General features: G+C 49.2%; 1 protein-coding gene across 1 annotated transcript; it reads left to right on the forward strand.

Moving 5' to 3' along the window:
• Nucleotides 1–37: 37 nt before the first annotated feature.
• On the forward strand, nucleotides 38–18,212 carry ppm1aa (protein phosphatase, Mg2+/Mn2+ dependent, 1Aa). Its single transcript, XM_058386455.1, has 8 exons — nucleotides 38–361; nucleotides 1,549–1,824; nucleotides 2,243–2,536; nucleotides 2,996–3,274; nucleotides 3,429–3,546; nucleotides 3,637–3,748; nucleotides 4,462–4,519; nucleotides 16,788–18,212. Exons 2-8 carry the CDS (start codon nucleotides 1,567–1,569, stop codon nucleotides 16,815–16,817), a joined length of 1,149 nt encoding a protein of 382 aa, XP_058242438.1. The 5' UTR covers nucleotides 38–361; nucleotides 1,549–1,566; the 3' UTR covers nucleotides 16,818–18,212.
• The last annotated feature ends 1,147 nt before the right edge of the window (nucleotides 18,213–19,359 follow it).

Raw genomic sequence — 19,359 nt, forward strand, 5'->3', positions numbered from 1 at the left:
GGCGTGATGACGTCAGTGCTCGGCGCTGGCAGTGCTGTTGGTTGTACATCCGGGTCCTGGCGCTGGCCGTCGTTGGGGTTGTTTACGCGCTGGAGGCCGGGGGCAGCGCAGCAGTACATTTTAGTCAAAAATAACCTTTTACAGCGGTTTAGATTTTCATTCCGGTGTGTGAATAAAGTTAAACGATGCATAACTGGATGATAAACGGCGGGGAGTTCCGCTCTGTCACTGACTGAACACTTTAACTCAACACTTCTTTCTCTCCTGTCCGACACCGAGCCTCAGCTCCGCTCTCCGTTCTGCTGTCTCTCCACATTTCTGTCATTTATTCACTGATTTTTTCCGCCACTTTGGATTTTTGGTAAGTTTACATTTTTTGAGCTTTTCGTGCTAGCTGTGTGAAGTTTTAGCCGTCAGTTAGCTAACAGGAGCTAACCACTGATCTCGTTAGTATACGCTTGTTTGTTTGTTTGTTTTGACTGGAGTAATTTCTCTCGATTTCTCTTCGTCGTGACCCCTGAGCACACAGACCCCGATACATACTGGACACCGTGCAATTTTGACACTTTACAATCTTCACATCAACCCTTTTCCCACCCGTATTGGTTATAAAACCCGCCCCCTCGGCTAGGATTAGCTGGGAAAGTCTCACTTTACCTGCACGTACAGATGGCTAGCCAATCGGGAGCAGGAGGCGGGGCTCTGCTGGCCAATCCCAGCTGAGGAGGTGGGACTCGTCGGAATGCGGGCGGGAGGAAAAAAATTGAACGCCATTACGTAATGCGTTTATTTCAATCAAATTGGAATAAAAAACACCAGAAGTTAAAAGAATAAATCTAAATCACGTGGTTGGATTTTAGTCTGTTTTTAATCGGATTCTTTAAAGACAATTCTTCTTAATTAGAAATGCATAGAGTTTAGGGAAACCAGGCATGCACAAATACATTTTATGTGTTATTTACAGTAAACTGTACACGCGGTGTGTGTGTGTGTGTGAGAGAGAGAGAGAGAGAGAGAGAGAGATAAACCTTGGCTAAAGCTTGTTATTTTTAGTGCAGTGGATGTGTGTGTGGATGTGTGTGTGTGTATCAGAGATAATCTCACAGCCATACAAGGAGCACCAGCTGGATGATGATGATGATGATGGAGGACGTGTGTACTATAGATAGATAGATAGATAGATAGATAGATAGATAGATAGATAGATAGATTGACTGACAGATAGATAGATAGAGAGTTAGATAGAGGGGGTGGATGGATGGGGAGAATATGTATGTAAGCAGGTGAATAGGGAGAGATTTTGATGAGTGAGTGGACACTCAGATAAAGAAAGCTTGTAGATGGTCAGCGGGATGAGTAAAGTGATGGACGGAGAGTTTGGGAGGTTAAACAGGTGCTGAAGACAGAGGGAGGAAATGAGAGATGGAGGGATGCAGAGAGACAGGTGTGGAGGATGATCAATGGATTTAACAGACAGATGTATAAATGGATGAATGGAGATGTGGATGTCCCTGCTCACCTAGCCATGTGTGTGTGTGTGTGTTTCAGCTCTGTGAAGTGTGAGAGATGGGCGCGTTCCTGGACAAGCCGAAGATGGAGAAGCAGAACGTTCACGGTGAGGGGAATGGGCTGCGCTACGGCGTGAGCAGCATGCAGGGCTGGCGTGTGGAGATGGAGGACGCTCACACGGCGGTCATCGGCCTCCCGCACGGCCTCGAGCCCTGGTCCTTCTTCGCAGTGTACGACGGCCATGCCGGCTCTCAGGTCGCCCGCTACTGCTGTGAACACCTACTCGAGCACATCACCAGCAACCCCGACTTCCAGGTCACACACACACTCTCTCTCTCTCTCTCTCTCTCATACGCACACACACACACTCTATTTCTCTCTCTCTCTCTTATATGCACACACACTCTTTCATGAACACACACACACATACACACTCTCTTTCTCTCTCTCATACGCACACACACACACACTCTTTCATAAACACATACACACTCTTTTTCTCTCTCATACGCGCACACACACTTTCATAAACACACACATACACACACTCTTTCTCTCTCTCTCATATGCACATACACACTCTCTCTCCTACACACACGTACATACACACACACACACACTCTCTCTCTCTCTCTGACACACACACACACACAGACAGTAGATCAGCGTGTACATTTTATGAAGCAGACACTGAGTGTGGACTAACAGGAGTGTGTGTTATCTGGGCGTTCAGGGAGGAGGTGGAGAGGAGGAGGAGCCGAGCGTGGAGCACGTCATGTCAGGGATCAGGACCGGCTTCCTGCAGTTCGACGAGCACATGCGGGAGATGTCTGAACGGAACCGGAGCGGCTCGACGGCGGTGGGAGCCATGATCTCGCCGCGCCGCATCTTCTTAATCAACTGCGGCGACTCTCGGGGTCTGCTGAGCCGCGCCGGTGCCGTACACTTCTCCACACAGGACCACAAACCCAGCAACCCACTGGAGAAACAGCGCATCCAGAACGCAGGAGGGTCCGTCATGATCCAGGTGAGCGCACGCTGATGAATACAACACACCACACCTGCCTGGTGCTACCAGTCACGTGTCTTGATGAGGAATATTTTTGGAAGTCTGGGATGAAGATGAGGATTCAGTAAATAAACTGATGGATGAAGCGATGGCATTTCACCTGTGAGGGCAGACCTCGGATATGTGTGTGTGTGTGTGTGTATTATATTTATTATCCTAGCAGAAAAAAGTCAAGATTTAATCGAGAGTGAACTGAATGAGCAGTTTAACAGAGTCCTGGTCGAAAAGTGACAGTTTCATGAAGCTCCTCCTAAATTAGTCCGAACCCCTGCATTAACAATCGTCTCCCTCCATCACGTCCCTCAGTCCCCGAGCTCCGAGTTTCCTCAGTAAATAAAATGTTCAGATGAGTAAATAACCAGCTGATGCGAGACCTTTCTCTTACACAATGAGTGATTTCTTTATTTCCCACTGCAGCGTGTGAACGGTTCTCTCGCCGTGTCCAGAGCTCTGGGAGATTTTGACTACAAGTGTGTGAGCGGGAAAGGACCCACGGAGCAGCTGGTATCCCCTGAGCCCGAGGTTTACGCCATCGAGCGCTCCGAAGCCGAGGACGAGTTTATCGTTCTGGCCTGTGACGGCATCTGGGACGTGATGACCAACGAGGAGCTGTGTGACTTCGTACGCTCGAGACTGCAGGTCACCGACGACCTGGAGAGGGTGTGTAACGAGATCGTCGACACCTGTCTGTATAAGGTGAGGAGGACACTGCTGCATCAGAGGAGGAGGAGCTTATAGACATCTGAGTGACAGAAGGAAGAGCTTATAGATGTCTGAGTTACAATAGGAGGGGCTTAGGAGACCAAACAATTAGTCTAAAGATTTCTCCTCTTTTCTGTGATGCTCACAGGGAAGCAGAGACAACATGAGCGTGGTGTTGGTGTGTTTCAGCGGCGCACCGAAGGTTTCACCAGAAGCCGTGAAGAGAGAAGCGGAACTCGACAAATACCTGGAGAACCGAGTAGAAGGTACGAAATACAGCATGATGTAGTTTATTTTATACGTATAAACCACACACTTGTCCCTGCCTAACCTTCCCCCTCCCACTTCCTGTGTAGAGATCCTGAAGAAGCAGAATGATGACGGAGTTCCAGACCTGGTGCATGTGATGCGAACGCTGGCGTCAGAAAGCATCCCAAACTTACCGCCTGGAGGAGAGCTGGCCAGCAAGTGAGTCTCTCCCAACCTCTTTTAAGGGTGCCAATATTAATGCTCAGGGTCAGAGAGATACACGACAGGAGCCAGCGGTCTGTTCTACATGATTAGGGATTAAATGCTCTTATTGAGAAATAAAACACCTCCCAGTGACTCCATCGACCAATCAGAATATCAGAAGACAGTGTAATGATGTATATATTTATTGATTTTAGTTAGTGTGACATACTCAAGACCACTGTACTGTCAAACATTTACACAGGTAAATAGGTACAGGAGTGTAGAGTCGGGGAGGAGCCAAGATGTGATGAGAGAGAGACAGACAGAGAGACAGACAGAGAGACACAGTGAAAGAGAGAAACAGAGAGACGGACAGACAGTGAGAGGCAGACAAAGAGAGAGAGAGAGACAGACAAACTGAGGGAGAGAGACAGACACACAGTGAGAGAGAGACAGACACACAGTGAGAGAGAGACAGACACACAGTGAGAGAGAGACAGACACAGTGAGAGAGAGACAGACACACAGTGAGAGACAGACACATGGAGAGACAGACAGATGGACACAGTGAGAGAGACAGACATACAGTGAGAGAGACAGACAGATAGTGAGAGAGAGACACATAGACAAACTGAGAAAGAGAGACAGACACAGTGAGAGAGTGAGAAAGAGAGGTTTGTGAAATCACAACTGAACACTGTGACTGTTGGAGTTTTGTGTGTTTCTAGGCGAAGCGTTATTGAAGCAGTATATAACAAACTCAACCCCTACAGGAACGAGGACACAGTGAGTATAACAGTGTGTGTGTGTGTGTGTGTGTGTTAGCATGCTCATATTGTACAGCTATAACACCATTCTGACTGCACAAAAAATATCTTCTAATTCTCACTGCACCCTCCACCATTACACCCTCCACCATTACACCCTCCACCATTACACCCTCCACCATTACACACTCCTCACCATTACACCCTCCACCATTACACCCTCCACCATTACACCCTCCACCATTACACCCTCCACTATTACACCCTCCACTATTACACCCTCCACTATTACACCCTCCACCATTACACCCTCCACCATTACACACTCCTCACCATTACACCCTCCACTATTACACACTCCTCACCATTACACCCTCCACCATTACACCCTCCACTATTACACACTCCTCACCATTACACACTCCACCATTACACCCTCCACCATTACACCCTCCACCATTACACCCTCCACCATTACACACTCCACCATTACACACTCCTCACCATTACACACTCCACCATTACACCCTCCACTATTACACCCTCCACTATTACACACTCCACACCATTACACACCCCACCATTACACCCTCCACCATTACACACTCCACTATTACACCCTCCACTATTACACCCTCCACCATTACACACTCCTCACCATTACACCCTCCACCATTACACCCTCCACCATTACACCCTCCACTATTACACCCTCCACCATTACACCCTCCACCATTACACACTCCTCACCATTACACCCTCCACCATTACACCCTCCACCATTACACCCTCCACCATTACACCCTCCACCATTACACACTCCTCACCATTACACCCTCCACCATTACACACTCCTCACCATTACACCCTCCACCATTACACCCTCCACCATTACACACTCCTCACCATTACACACTCCTCACCATTACACCCTCCACCATTACACCCTCCACCATTACACCCTCCACCATTACACCCTCCACCATTACACCCTCCACCATTACACCCTCCACCATTACACCCTCCACCATTACACACTCCTCACCATTACACACTCCACCATTACACCCTCCACCATTACACCCTCCACCATTACACACTCCACCATTACACCCTCCACCATTACACCCTCCACCATTACACCCTCCACCATTACACCCTCCACTATTACACCCTCCACCATTACACACTCCACACCATTACACCCTCCACCATTACACCCTCCACCATTACACCCTCCACCATTACACCCTCCACCATTACACCCTCCACCATTACACCCTCCACCATTACACCCTCCACCATTACACACTCCACCATTACACCCTCCATCATTACACCCTCCACTATTACACACTCCTCACCATTACACACTCCTCACCATTACACACTCCACCATTACACACTCCACCATTACACCCTCCACCATTACACCCTCCACCATTACACACTCCTCACCATTACACACTCCTCACCATTACACCCTCCACTATTACACCCTCCACCATTACACCCTCCACCATTACACCCTCCACCATTACACCCTCCACCATTACACCCTCCACCATTACACCCTCCTCACCATTACACCCTCCACCATTACACCCTCCACCATTACACACTCCTCACCATTACACCCTCCACCATTACACCCTCCACCATTACACCCTCCACCATTACACACTCCTCACCATTACACCCTCCACTATTACACACTCCTCACCATTACACACTCCACCATTACACCCTCCACTATTACACCCTCCACCATTACACACTCCTCACCATTACACACTCCTCACCATTACACCCTCCACCATTACACCCTCCACCATTACACCCTCCACCATTACACACTCCTCACCATTACACACTCCTCACCATTACACACTCCTCACCATTACACCCTCCACCATTACACCCTCCACCATTACACCCTCCACCATTACACCCTCCACCATTACACCCTCCACCATTACACCCTCCACCATTACACCCTCCACCATTACACACTCCTCACCATTACACCCTCCACCATTACACCCTCCACCATTACACCCTCCACCATTACACCCTCCACCATTACACACTCCACCATTACACCCTCCACCATTACACACTCCACCATTACACACTCCACACCATTACACACTCCTCACCATTACACACTCCTCACCATTACACCCTCCACCATTACACCCTCCACCATTACACCCACCACTATTACACCCTCCACCATTACAACCCTCCACGTTACACCCTCCACTATTACACCCTCCACCATTACACACTCCACACCATTACACCCTCCACTATTACACCCTCCACCATTACACCCTCCACCATTACACCCTCCACCATTACACCCTCCACCATTACACACTCCTCACCATTACACCCTCCACCATTACACACTCCACCATTACACCCTCCACTATTACACCCTCCACCATTACACCCTCCACCATTACACCCTCCACCATTACACACTCCACCATTACACCCTCCATCATTACACCCTCCACTATTACACCCTCCACTATTACACACTCCTCACCATTACACACTCCTCACCATTACACACTCCACCATTACACACTCCACCATTACACACTCCACTATTACACCCTCCACCATTACACACTCCTCACCATTACACACTCCTCACCATTACACACTCCTCACCATTACACCCTCCACTATTACACCCTCCACCATTACACCCTCCACCATTACACACTCCTCACCATTACACACTCCTCACCATTACACCCTCCACCATTACACCCTCCACCATTACACACCCCACCATTACACCCTCCACCATTACACCCTCCACCATTACACCCTCCACCATTACACACTCCACCATTACACACGCCCCACCATTACACCCTCCACCATTACACCCTCCACCATTACACACTCCTCACCATTACACACTCCTCACCATTACACCCTCCACCATTACACCCTCCACCATTACACACTCCTCACCATTACACACTCCTCACCATTACACCCTCCACCATTACACCCTCCACCATTACACACTCCTCACCATTACACACTCCACCATTACACACTCCACCATTACACACTCCACCATTACACACTCCACCATTACACGCTCCTCACCATTACACGCTCCTCACCATTACACGCTCCTCACCATTACACGCTCCTCACCATTACACGCTCCCCACCATTACACGCTCCCCACCATTACACACTCCACCATTACACACTCCACGTTTACACACTCCACCATTACACACTCCACCATTACACACTCCAAACCATTACACACTCCTCACCATTACACACTCCTCACCATTACACCCTCCACCATTACACCCTCCACCATTACACCCTCCACCATTACACCCTCCACCATTACACACTCCTCACCATTACACACTCCACCATTACACGCTCCTCACCATTACACGCTCCTCACCATTACACGCTCCTCACCATTACACACTCCACCATTACACGCTCCTCACCATTACACACTCCACCATTACACACTCCACCATTACACACTCCCCACCATTACACACTCCACCATTACACCTCCACCATTACACACTCCACCATTACACCCTCCACCATTACACCCTCCACCATTACACACTCCACCATTACACCCTCCACCATTACACCCTCCACCATTACACCCTCCACTATTACACCCTCCACCATTACACCCTCCACCATTACACACTCCTCACCATTACACACTCCTCACCATTACACCCTCCACCATTACACCCTCCACCATTACACCCTCCACCATTACACCCTCCACTATTACACACTCCTCACCATTACACCCTCCACCATTACACCCTCCACCATTACACACTCCACGTTTACACACTCCCCACGTTTACACACTCCACCATTACACCCTCCACCATTACATCCTCCACCATTACACCCTCCACCATTACACACTCCTCACCATTACACCCTCCACCATTACACCCTCCACCATTACACCCTCCACCATTACACCCTCCACCATTACACACTCCACCATTACACCCTCCACCATTACACCCTCCACCATTACACACTCCACACCATTACACACTCCTCACCATTACACCCTCCACCATTACACACTCCTCACCATTACACCCTCCACCATTACACCCTCCACCATTACACCCTCCACCATTACACCCTCCACCATTACACACTCCTCACCATTACACACTCCTCACCATTACACCCTCCACCATTACACCCTCCACCATTACACACCCCACCATTACACCCTCCACCATTACACCCTCCACCATTACACCCTCCACCATTACACCCTCCACCATTACACACTCCACCATTACACACGCCCCACCATTACACACTCCTCACCATTACACACTCCTCACCATTACACCCTCCACTATTACACCCTCCACCATTACACCCTCCACCATTACACACTCCTCACCATTACACCCTCCACTATTACACCCTCCACCATTACCCCCTCCACTATTCCACCCTCCACCATTACCCCCTCCCCCATTACACCCTCCACCATTACACACTCCCCACGTTTACACACTCCATGTTTACACACTCCTCACCATTACACACTCCACCATTACACTCCCCACCATTACACACTCCACATTTACACACTCCACATTTACACACTCCCCACCATTGCACACTCCACCATTGCACACTCCACTATTACACACTCCACCATTACACACTCCACCATTACACACTCCCCACCATTACACACTCCCCACCATTGCACACTCCACCATTGCACACTCCACCATTGCACACTCCACCATTACACACTCCACCATTACACCCTCCACCATTACACACTCCACCATTACACACTCCACCATTACACCCTCCACTATTACACCCTCCACCATTACACACTCCTCACCATTACACACTCCACCATTACACACTCCACCATTACACACCCCACCATTACACCCTCCACCATTACACACTCCACACCATTACACCCTCCACCATTACACCCTCCACCATTACACCCTCCACCATTACACACACCTCCCCCATACACCCTCCACCATTACACCCTCCACCATTACACCCTCCACCATTACACACTCCTCACCATTACACACTCCTCACCATTACACACTCCACTATTACACACTCCACCATTACACACGCCCCACCATTACACACTCCTCACCATTACACACTCCTCACCATTACACACTCCACCATTACACTCCCCACCATTACACACTCCACATTTACACACTCCCCACCATTGCACACTCCACCATTGCACACTCCACTATTACACACTCCACCATTACACACTCCACCATTACATACTCCTCACCATTACACACTCCTCACCATTACACACTCCACCATTACACACTCCACCATTACACACTCCACCATTACACACTCCACCATTACACGCTCCTCACCATTACACACCTTCCCACCATTACACACTCCACCATCCTCCACCATTACACCCTCCACTATTACACACTCCTCACCATTACACACTCCTCACCATTACACACTCCTCACCATTACACACTCCTCACCATTACACCCTCCACCATTACACCCTCCACCATTACACCCTCCACCATTACACACTCCTCACCATTACACACTCCTCACCATTACACACTCCTCACCATTACACGCTCCTCACCATTACACACTCCACGTTTACACACTCCCCACGTTTACACACTCCACCATTACACCCTCCACCATTACATCCTCCACCATTACACCCTCCACACCATTACACACTCCTCACCATTACACACTCCTCACCATTACACCCTCCACCATTACACCCTCCACCATTACACCCTCCACCATTACACACTCCTCACCATTACACACTCCTCACCATTACACACTTCCCACCATTACACACTTCCCACCATTACACGCTCCTCACCATTACACACTTCCCACCATTACACACTTCCCACCATTACACACTTCCCACCATTACACGCTCCTCACCATTACACACTTCCCACCATTACACACTTCCCACCATTACACACTCCACGTTTACACACTCCACCATTACACACTCCCCATATTTACACACTCCCCATTATTACACACTCCACCATTACACACTTCCCACCATTACACACTTCCCACCATTACACACTCCCCATGTTTACACACTCCACCATTACACCCTCCACCATTACACCCTCCACTATTACACACTCCTCACCATTACACACTCCACGTTTACACACACTCCACCATTACACACTCCTCACCATTACACACTCCACCATTACACACTCCACCATTACACACTCCACCATTACACACTCCACCATTACACGCTCCTCACCATTACACGCTCTTCACCATTACACGCTCCTCACCATTACACGCTCCCCACCATTACACACTCCACCATTACACACTCCACGTTTACACACTCCCCACGTTTACACACTCCACCATTACACACTCCACCATTACACACTCCCCACCATTACACACTCCCCACCTTTACACACTCCACCATTACACGCTCCTCACCATTACACACTTCCCACCATTACACACTTCCCACCATTACACACTTCCCACCATTACACACTCCACCATTACACGCTCCTCACCATTACACACTCCACCATTGCACACTCCACCATTGCACACTCCACCATTGCACACTCCACCATTACACACTCCACCATTACACACTCCACATTTACACACTCCCCACCATTACACACTCCCCACCATTACACACTCCCCACCATTACACACTCCACCATTACACACTCCACCATTACACACTCCACGTTTACACACTCCCCACCATTACACACTCCACGTTTACACACTCCCCACGTTTACACAGTCCACCATTACACACTCCCCACCATTACACACTCCACCATTACACACTCCACCATTACACGCTCCTCACCATTACACGCTCCTCACCATTACACGCTCCCCACCATTACACACTTCCCACCATTACACACTCCACGTTTACACACTCCACCATTACACACTCCACCATTATACACTCCTCACCATTACACACTCCACATTTACACACACTCCACCATTACACACTCCTCACCATTACACACGCCCCACCATTACACACTCCTCACCATTACACACTCCTCACCATTACACACGCCCCACCATTACACACTCCTCACCATTACACACGCCCCACCATTACACACGCCCCACCATTACACACGCCCCACCATTACACACTCCTCACCATTACACACTCCTCACCATTACACACTCCACCATTACACACTCCACCATTACACACTCCACCATTACACACTCCACCATTACACACTCCTCACCATTACACACTCCACCATTACACACTCCACCATTACACACTCCTCACCATTACACACTCCTCACCATTACACGCTCCTCACCATTACACGCTCCTCACCATTACACGCTCCTCACCATTACACGCTCCTCACCATTACACACTCCACCATTACACACTCCACGTTTACACACTCCCCACGTTTACACACTCCACCATTACACACTCCACCATTACACACTTCCCACCATTACACGCTCCTCACCATTACACACTTCCCACCATTACACACTCCACGTTTACACACTCCACCATTACACACTCCCCATGTTTACACACTCCCCATGTTTACACACTCCCCATTATTACACACTCCCCACGTTTACACACTCCACCATTACACACTTGCCACCATTACACACTTCCCACCATTACACACTCCATGTTTACACACTCCACCATTACACACTCCCCATATTTACACACTCCACCATTACACACTTCCCACCATTACACACTCCCCACGTTTACACACTCCATGTTTACACACTCCTCACCATTACACTCCCCACCATTACACACTCCACGTTTACACACTCCCCACCATTACACACTCCCCACCATTACACACTCCCCACCATTGCACACTCCACCATTGCACACTCCACCATTACACACTCCACCATTACACACTCCACCATTACACACTCCCCACCATTGCACACTCCCCACCATTGCACACTCCACCATTACACACTCCACCATTACACACTCCACCATTGCACACCCCACCATTGCACACCACACCATTGCACACTTCCCACCAATACACACTTCCCACCAATACACACTTCCCACCATTACACACTCCACGTTTACACTCCCCACCATTACACGCTCCTCACCATTACACGCTCCTCACCATTACACACTCCTCACCATTATACACTCCACCATTACACACTCCACCATTACACACTCCACCATTACACACTCCACCATTACACACCCCACCATTACACACCCCACCATTGCACACCACACCATTGCACACTTCCCACCAATACACACTTCCCACCAATACACACTTCCCACCATTACACACTCCACGTTTACACTCCCCACCATTACATGCTCCTCACCATTACACCCTCCTCAACATTACACGCTCCTCACCATTACACGCTCCTCACCATTACACGCTCCTCACCATTACACGCTCCCCACCTTTACACACTCCACCATTACACACTCCACCATTACACACCCCACCATTGCACACCACACCATTGCACACTTCCCACCAATACACACTTCCCACCAATACACACTTCCCACCATTACACACTCCACGTTTACACTCCCCACCATTACACGCTCCTCACCATTACACGCTCCTCACCATTATACACTCCCCACCTTTACACACTCCACCATTACACACTCCACCATTACACACTCCACCATTACACACCCCACCATTGCACACTTCCCACCAATACACACTTCCCACCAATACACACTTCCCACCATTACACACTCCACGTTTACACTCCCCACCATTACACGCTCCTCACCATTACACGCTCCTCACCATTACACGCTCCTCACCATTATACACTCCCCACCTTTACACACTCCACCATTACACACTCCACCATTACACACTCCACCATTACACACTCCACCATTACATGCTCCTCACCATTACACGCTCCTCACCATTACACGCTCCACCATTACACGCTCCCCACCTTTACACACTCCACCATTACACACTCCACCATTACACACTCCACCATTACACACTCCACCATTACACACTCCACCATTACACACTCCACCATTACATGCTCCTCACCATTACACGCTCCTCACCATTACACGCTCCTCACCATTACACGCTCCTCACCATTACACGCTCCTCACCATTACACACTCCACGTTTACACACTCCCCACCATTACACACTCCACGTTTACACACTCCCCACGTTTACACACTCCCCACGTTTACACACTCCACCATTACACACTCCACCATTACACACTCCACCATTACACACTCCTCACCATTACACACTCCTCACCATTACACACTCCTCACCATTACACACTCCACCATTACACGCTCCTCACCATTACACGCTCCTCACCATTACACGCTCCTCACCATTACACACTCCACCATTACACACTCCACCATTACACACTCCCCACCATTACACACTCCACCATTACACACTCCCCATGTTTACACACTCCCCACCATTACACACTTCCCACCATTACACACTCCACGTTTACACACTCCATTACACACTCCCCACATTTACACACTCCACCATTACACACTCCCCATGTTTACACACTCCCCATGTTTACACACTCCCCACGTTTACACACTCCACCATTACACACTCCCCATGTTTACACACTCCCCATGTTTACACACTCCCCACCTTTACACACTCCACCATTACACGCTCCTCACCATTACACACTTCCCATGTTTACACACTCCCCATGTTTACACACTCCCCATTATTACACACTCCACCATTACACACTTCCCACCATTACACACTTCCCACCATTACACACTCCCCATGTTTACACACTCCACCATTACACACTCCCCATTATTACACACTCCCCACGTTTACACACTCCATGTTTACACACTCCTCACCATTACACACTCCACCATTACACTCCCCACCATTACACACTCCACCATTACACTCCCCACCATTGCACACTCCACCATTACACTCCCCACCATTACACACTCCACGTTTACACACTCCCCACCATTACACTCCCCACCATTGCACACTCCACGTTAACACACTCCACGTTTACACACTCCACCATTACACACTTCCCACCATTACACACTCCCCACCATTACACACTCCCCACCATTACACACTCCACCATTACACACTCCCCACCATTGCACACTCCACGTTTACACACTCCACCATTACACACTTCCCACCATTACACACTCCCCACCATTACACCCTCCACCATTACACCCTCCACCATTACACCCTCCACCATTACACACTCCACCATTACACCCTCCACCATTACACACTCCCCATTATTACACACTCCCCACGTTTACACACTCCCCACGTTTACACACTCCCCACCATTACACACCCCACCATTACACACCCCACCATTACACTCCCCACCATTACACACTCCCCACCATTACACACTCCACGTTTACACACTCCCCACCATTGCACACTCCCCACCATTGCACACTCCCCACCATTGCACACTCCCCCATTACACACTCCCCACCATTGCACACTCCCCACCATTGCACACTCCCCACCATTACACACTCCCCACCATTACACACTCCCCACCATTACACACTCCCCACCATTGCACACTCCACGTTTACACACTCCACCATTACACACTCCACCATTACACACTTCCCACCATTACACACTCCCCACCATTACACACTCCCCACCATTACACACTCCACCATTACACACTCCCCACCATTGCACACTCCACGTTTACACACTCCACCATTACACACTTCCCACCATTACACACTCCCCACCATTACACCCTCCACCATTACACACTCCACCATTACACCCTCCACCATTACACACTCCCCATTATTACACACTCCCCACGTTTACACACTCCCCACCATTACACACCCCACCATTACACTCCCCACCATTACACACTCCCCACCATTACACACTCCACGTTTACACACTCCCCACCATTGCACACTCCCCACCATTGCACACTCCCCACCATTGCACACTCCCCCATTACACACTCCCCACCATTGCACACTCCCCACCATTACACACTCCCCACCATTGCACACTCCCCACCATTGCACACTCCCCACCATTGCACACTCCCCACCATTGCACACTCCCCACCATTACACACTCCCCACCATTACACACTCCCCACCATTGCACACTCCCCACCATTGCACACTCCACGTTTACACACTCCACGTTTACACACTCCACCATTACACACTCCCCACCATTACACACTCCCCACCATTACACACTCCCCACCATTACACACTCCCCACCATTACACACTTCCCACCATTACACACTCCCCACCATTACACACTCCCCACCATTACACACTCCCCACCATTACACACTCCCCACCATTACACACTCCCCACCATTACACACTCCCCACCATTACACACTCCTCTCCATTTCACACTCCCCACGTTTACACACTCCACCCTTACAGACTCCCCACGTTTACACACTCCCCATTATTACACACTCCACCATTACACACTCCCCACCATTACACACTCCCCACCATTACACACTCCCCACCATTACACACTCCACCATTACACACTCCACCATTACACGCTCCTCACCATTACACACTCCACCATTACAGACTCCCCATTATTACACACTCCCCACGTTTACACACTCCCCATTATTACACACTCCCCACGTTTACACACTCCCCATTATTACACACTCCCCATTATTACACACTCCCCATTATTACACACTCCCCATTATTACACACTCCCCACAATTACACACTCCACCATTACACACTCCCCACAATTACACACTCCCCACGTTTACACTCCTGATTCAGTGTCTCACGTATGTGAGCGTGACGTGAATCTGATGCATTAATGAACACGTTAGAACTCGTTATATTCAGAACAGTCATGCAGCATGCAAATCTCTGACTGGATGTTGCACTCTGATTGGTCCAGTAGCTCAGAACAGGAAGTGACTGTACACCCATCCACTCCTCTAAATCATTACATTACAATAGCCACGACACACACACACACACACACACAGAGTTTCAGCTGAGTGGCGTCTCATTAGCTGCTCTTTTTCCTTCTTCTCTCACTAAAGGACTCTGCGTCCGCTGATGACGTGTGGTAGCGTTTTACAAAACACATACCTTCCCCACGCCGCTCCAGACACACACACACACACACACACACAGTGGAACCGACGGGACGCCAGCCGAAGAGGTGGAACGAGGGAATCATCCCTTTACACTCACAACGGGACGTTTTATTCCTTTTTTTTTTGTTTTGATTTCCTGATTATTATTTTTATTTTTGTTTGTTTTTGGGGCTGTAATTAATTTGATTCACATCATCATGTGTGTTTGTATATTTGTTTTTGAAGTGCAATTGTTTAAAAAAAAAAAAAGAAAAGTCTGTATCAAATGCAGCTTGTTATTAAATGTACAAAAACTAAACCTTATAAAAATATGAAAAAAAAGAAGAAAAAAGAGGAAACCTTTATGCACTATCTGCCTTGTCATATAGGAAATGTCGACTCTTCAGCTTGATTTCCTACGTTTCCATCAGGCGTGTGCTGGCGGGGCCGTGTACATCACGATATCTGGGGAAACCTGGCGAGACGTTTATATTTAACTCCTCGTGTAAAGGGAATTATGGGACAAAGCAGAACCGGCATGCAGCAGGACCCTGAGGAGCCCGAGAGCCCTCTGACTGGTTGTAGTTCTAGTGGGTGGGGCATTCCTGGTTGCCATGCTTTCTGCGTTAGTGTACCAACAACGCAGCTCCAGAGCGCACACAAAACCCACAGCGTCCACCACAAAACCCACAGCGTCCACCACAAAACCCACAGCGTCCACCACAAAACCCACAGCGTCCACCACAAAACCCACAGCGTCCACCACAAAACCCACAGCGTCCACCACAAACCCACAGTGTCCATCACAAACCCACAGCGTCCATCACAAACCCACAGCGTCCACCACAAAACCCACAGCGTCCACCACAAACCCACAGCGTCCACCACAAACCCACAGCGTCCATCACAAACCCACAGCGTCCATCACAAACCCACAGCGTCCACCACAAAACCCACAGCGTCCACCACAAACCCACAGCGTCCACCACAAACCCACAGCGTCCACCACAAACCCACAGCGTCCACCACAAACCCACAGCGTCCACCACAAACCCACAGCGTCCACCACAAACCCACAGCGTCCATCACAAACCCACAGCGTCCATCACAAACCCACAGCGTCCACCACAAACCCACAGCGTCCACCACAAACCCACAGCGCCCACCACAAACCCACAGCGCCCACCACAAACCCACAGCGTCCACCACAAACGCACAGCGTCCACCACAAACCCACAGCGTCCACCACAAACCCACAGCGTCCACCACAAACCCACAGCGTCCACCACAAACCCACAGCGTCCACCACAAACCCACAGCGTCCACTACAAACCCACAACGTCCACCACAATCCCACAGCGTCCACCACAATCCCACAGCACAGCAGCACGTAATCACAGCAGCACGCGGCTTCCTAACTTTTTAACGCGTGTCACTGTAAATTCGTTAGCGGAGAGGTTTTTTTTCTGATGGCGTTGCTAGGGTTCAGTCCGGCGGAGGTGCCGGACACAACCGTATGCTGGTCTTTACTTTAACGGAGGAAGCTGAAGTCCAGTTGTGTTTCTGAGTCTCTCTGATTTTAGCGAGCAGGATCTCCTCGTTCCTCTGCTCCTCACCGTCTGCTTCAGCTGCGCTGCGTCTTCCGAATATCGCGGTGTATCGAGTCACTGATCCTCGGCACACGCCTCATTTTTTTTCCTGCTCTTTTGATGAAACGGGTAAATGATAACGGGCTAACAGCGCAGAGAGCTTTGTTTTCTTTTTTTCTCTTTTTTTTACACAAAGGATCCGTTTTTTTGTTGGATATTATTTTTCTTCTTGATTGGCACATAGGACACATCGCTTCAGAGTGTGTGTGTGTGTGTGTGTGTGTGTGTGTGTGTGTGTGTGCGCTGAATGTTTCTTCACTTCCACACAACACTGTATATTTTGTTTGTTTTTTTTCCTCAGAAATGTTTGTGTATTTTTTTTTATTAGAGTTGATTGTGTAATTTTCCTGTGCTGCGCTCCAATCTTTTTTGTTCTGTGCCCTTGTTCACTTCCCCTTAGCGTGGTACCTGAAGTGTGTAACACTCACAGCTGGGCGTGAGTCAGAGCTCCTATTACTGTGTAATAAAACTGTAATTGCATGATAATAAGCTGCGGCGCCGGGACGAGGAACCGAATACGGCGTGATAATTACAGCGATGGTGTGAGCGGGAAATAAATAAGCCACATCCACAAAAAAACCCCAGCAGAGGCACAGGCGCGAGGAACGTGTCTCGTTCCAGCTGTTTTCAGCGGTTCAGATGTATTGCATTAAGGCTCCCTTAGTGTTTATGGTGTTAATTAACAGGAATAATGAATAAACCGAGCTCAGCACACGAGTCGCCCCCAATCTAATCCCTCACAGCGTGTTGAAGCTGGTGTGTGTGTGTGTGTGTGTGTGTGTGTGTGTGTGTGTGTGTGTGAGAGAGAGAGAGATTAACGTTAGCTGAGGTTCTGAACCCCGCGCTAAAGTGTTACTGAGTTTCTGCGAGTTTGTTTATTCACACAT

This window comes from Hemibagrus wyckioides, linkage group LG03, assembly GCF_019097595.1.
Source record: "Hemibagrus wyckioides isolate EC202008001 linkage group LG03, SWU_Hwy_1.0, whole genome shotgun sequence".
NCBI lineage: Eukaryota > Metazoa > Chordata > Actinopteri > Siluriformes > Bagridae > Hemibagrus > Hemibagrus wyckioides.

What these genes read in the sequence shown, in the direction of transcription:
- ppm1aa (XM_058386455.1), top strand. Translation starts at nt 1,567, where the DNA reads ATGGGCGCGTTCCTGGACAAGCCGAAGATGGAGAAGCAGAACGTTCAC. An exon ending in CCAGCAACCCCGACTTCCAG is followed by an intron (nt 1,825 to 2,242) that starts GTCACACACACA and finishes CTGGGCGTTCAG; the next exon opens with GGAGGAGGTGGAGAGGAGGA. An exon ending in GGAGGAGAGCTGGCCAGCAA is followed by an intron (nt 3,749 to 4,461) that starts GTGAGTCTCTCC and finishes GTGTGTTTCTAG; the next exon opens with GCGAAGCGTTATTGAAGCAG.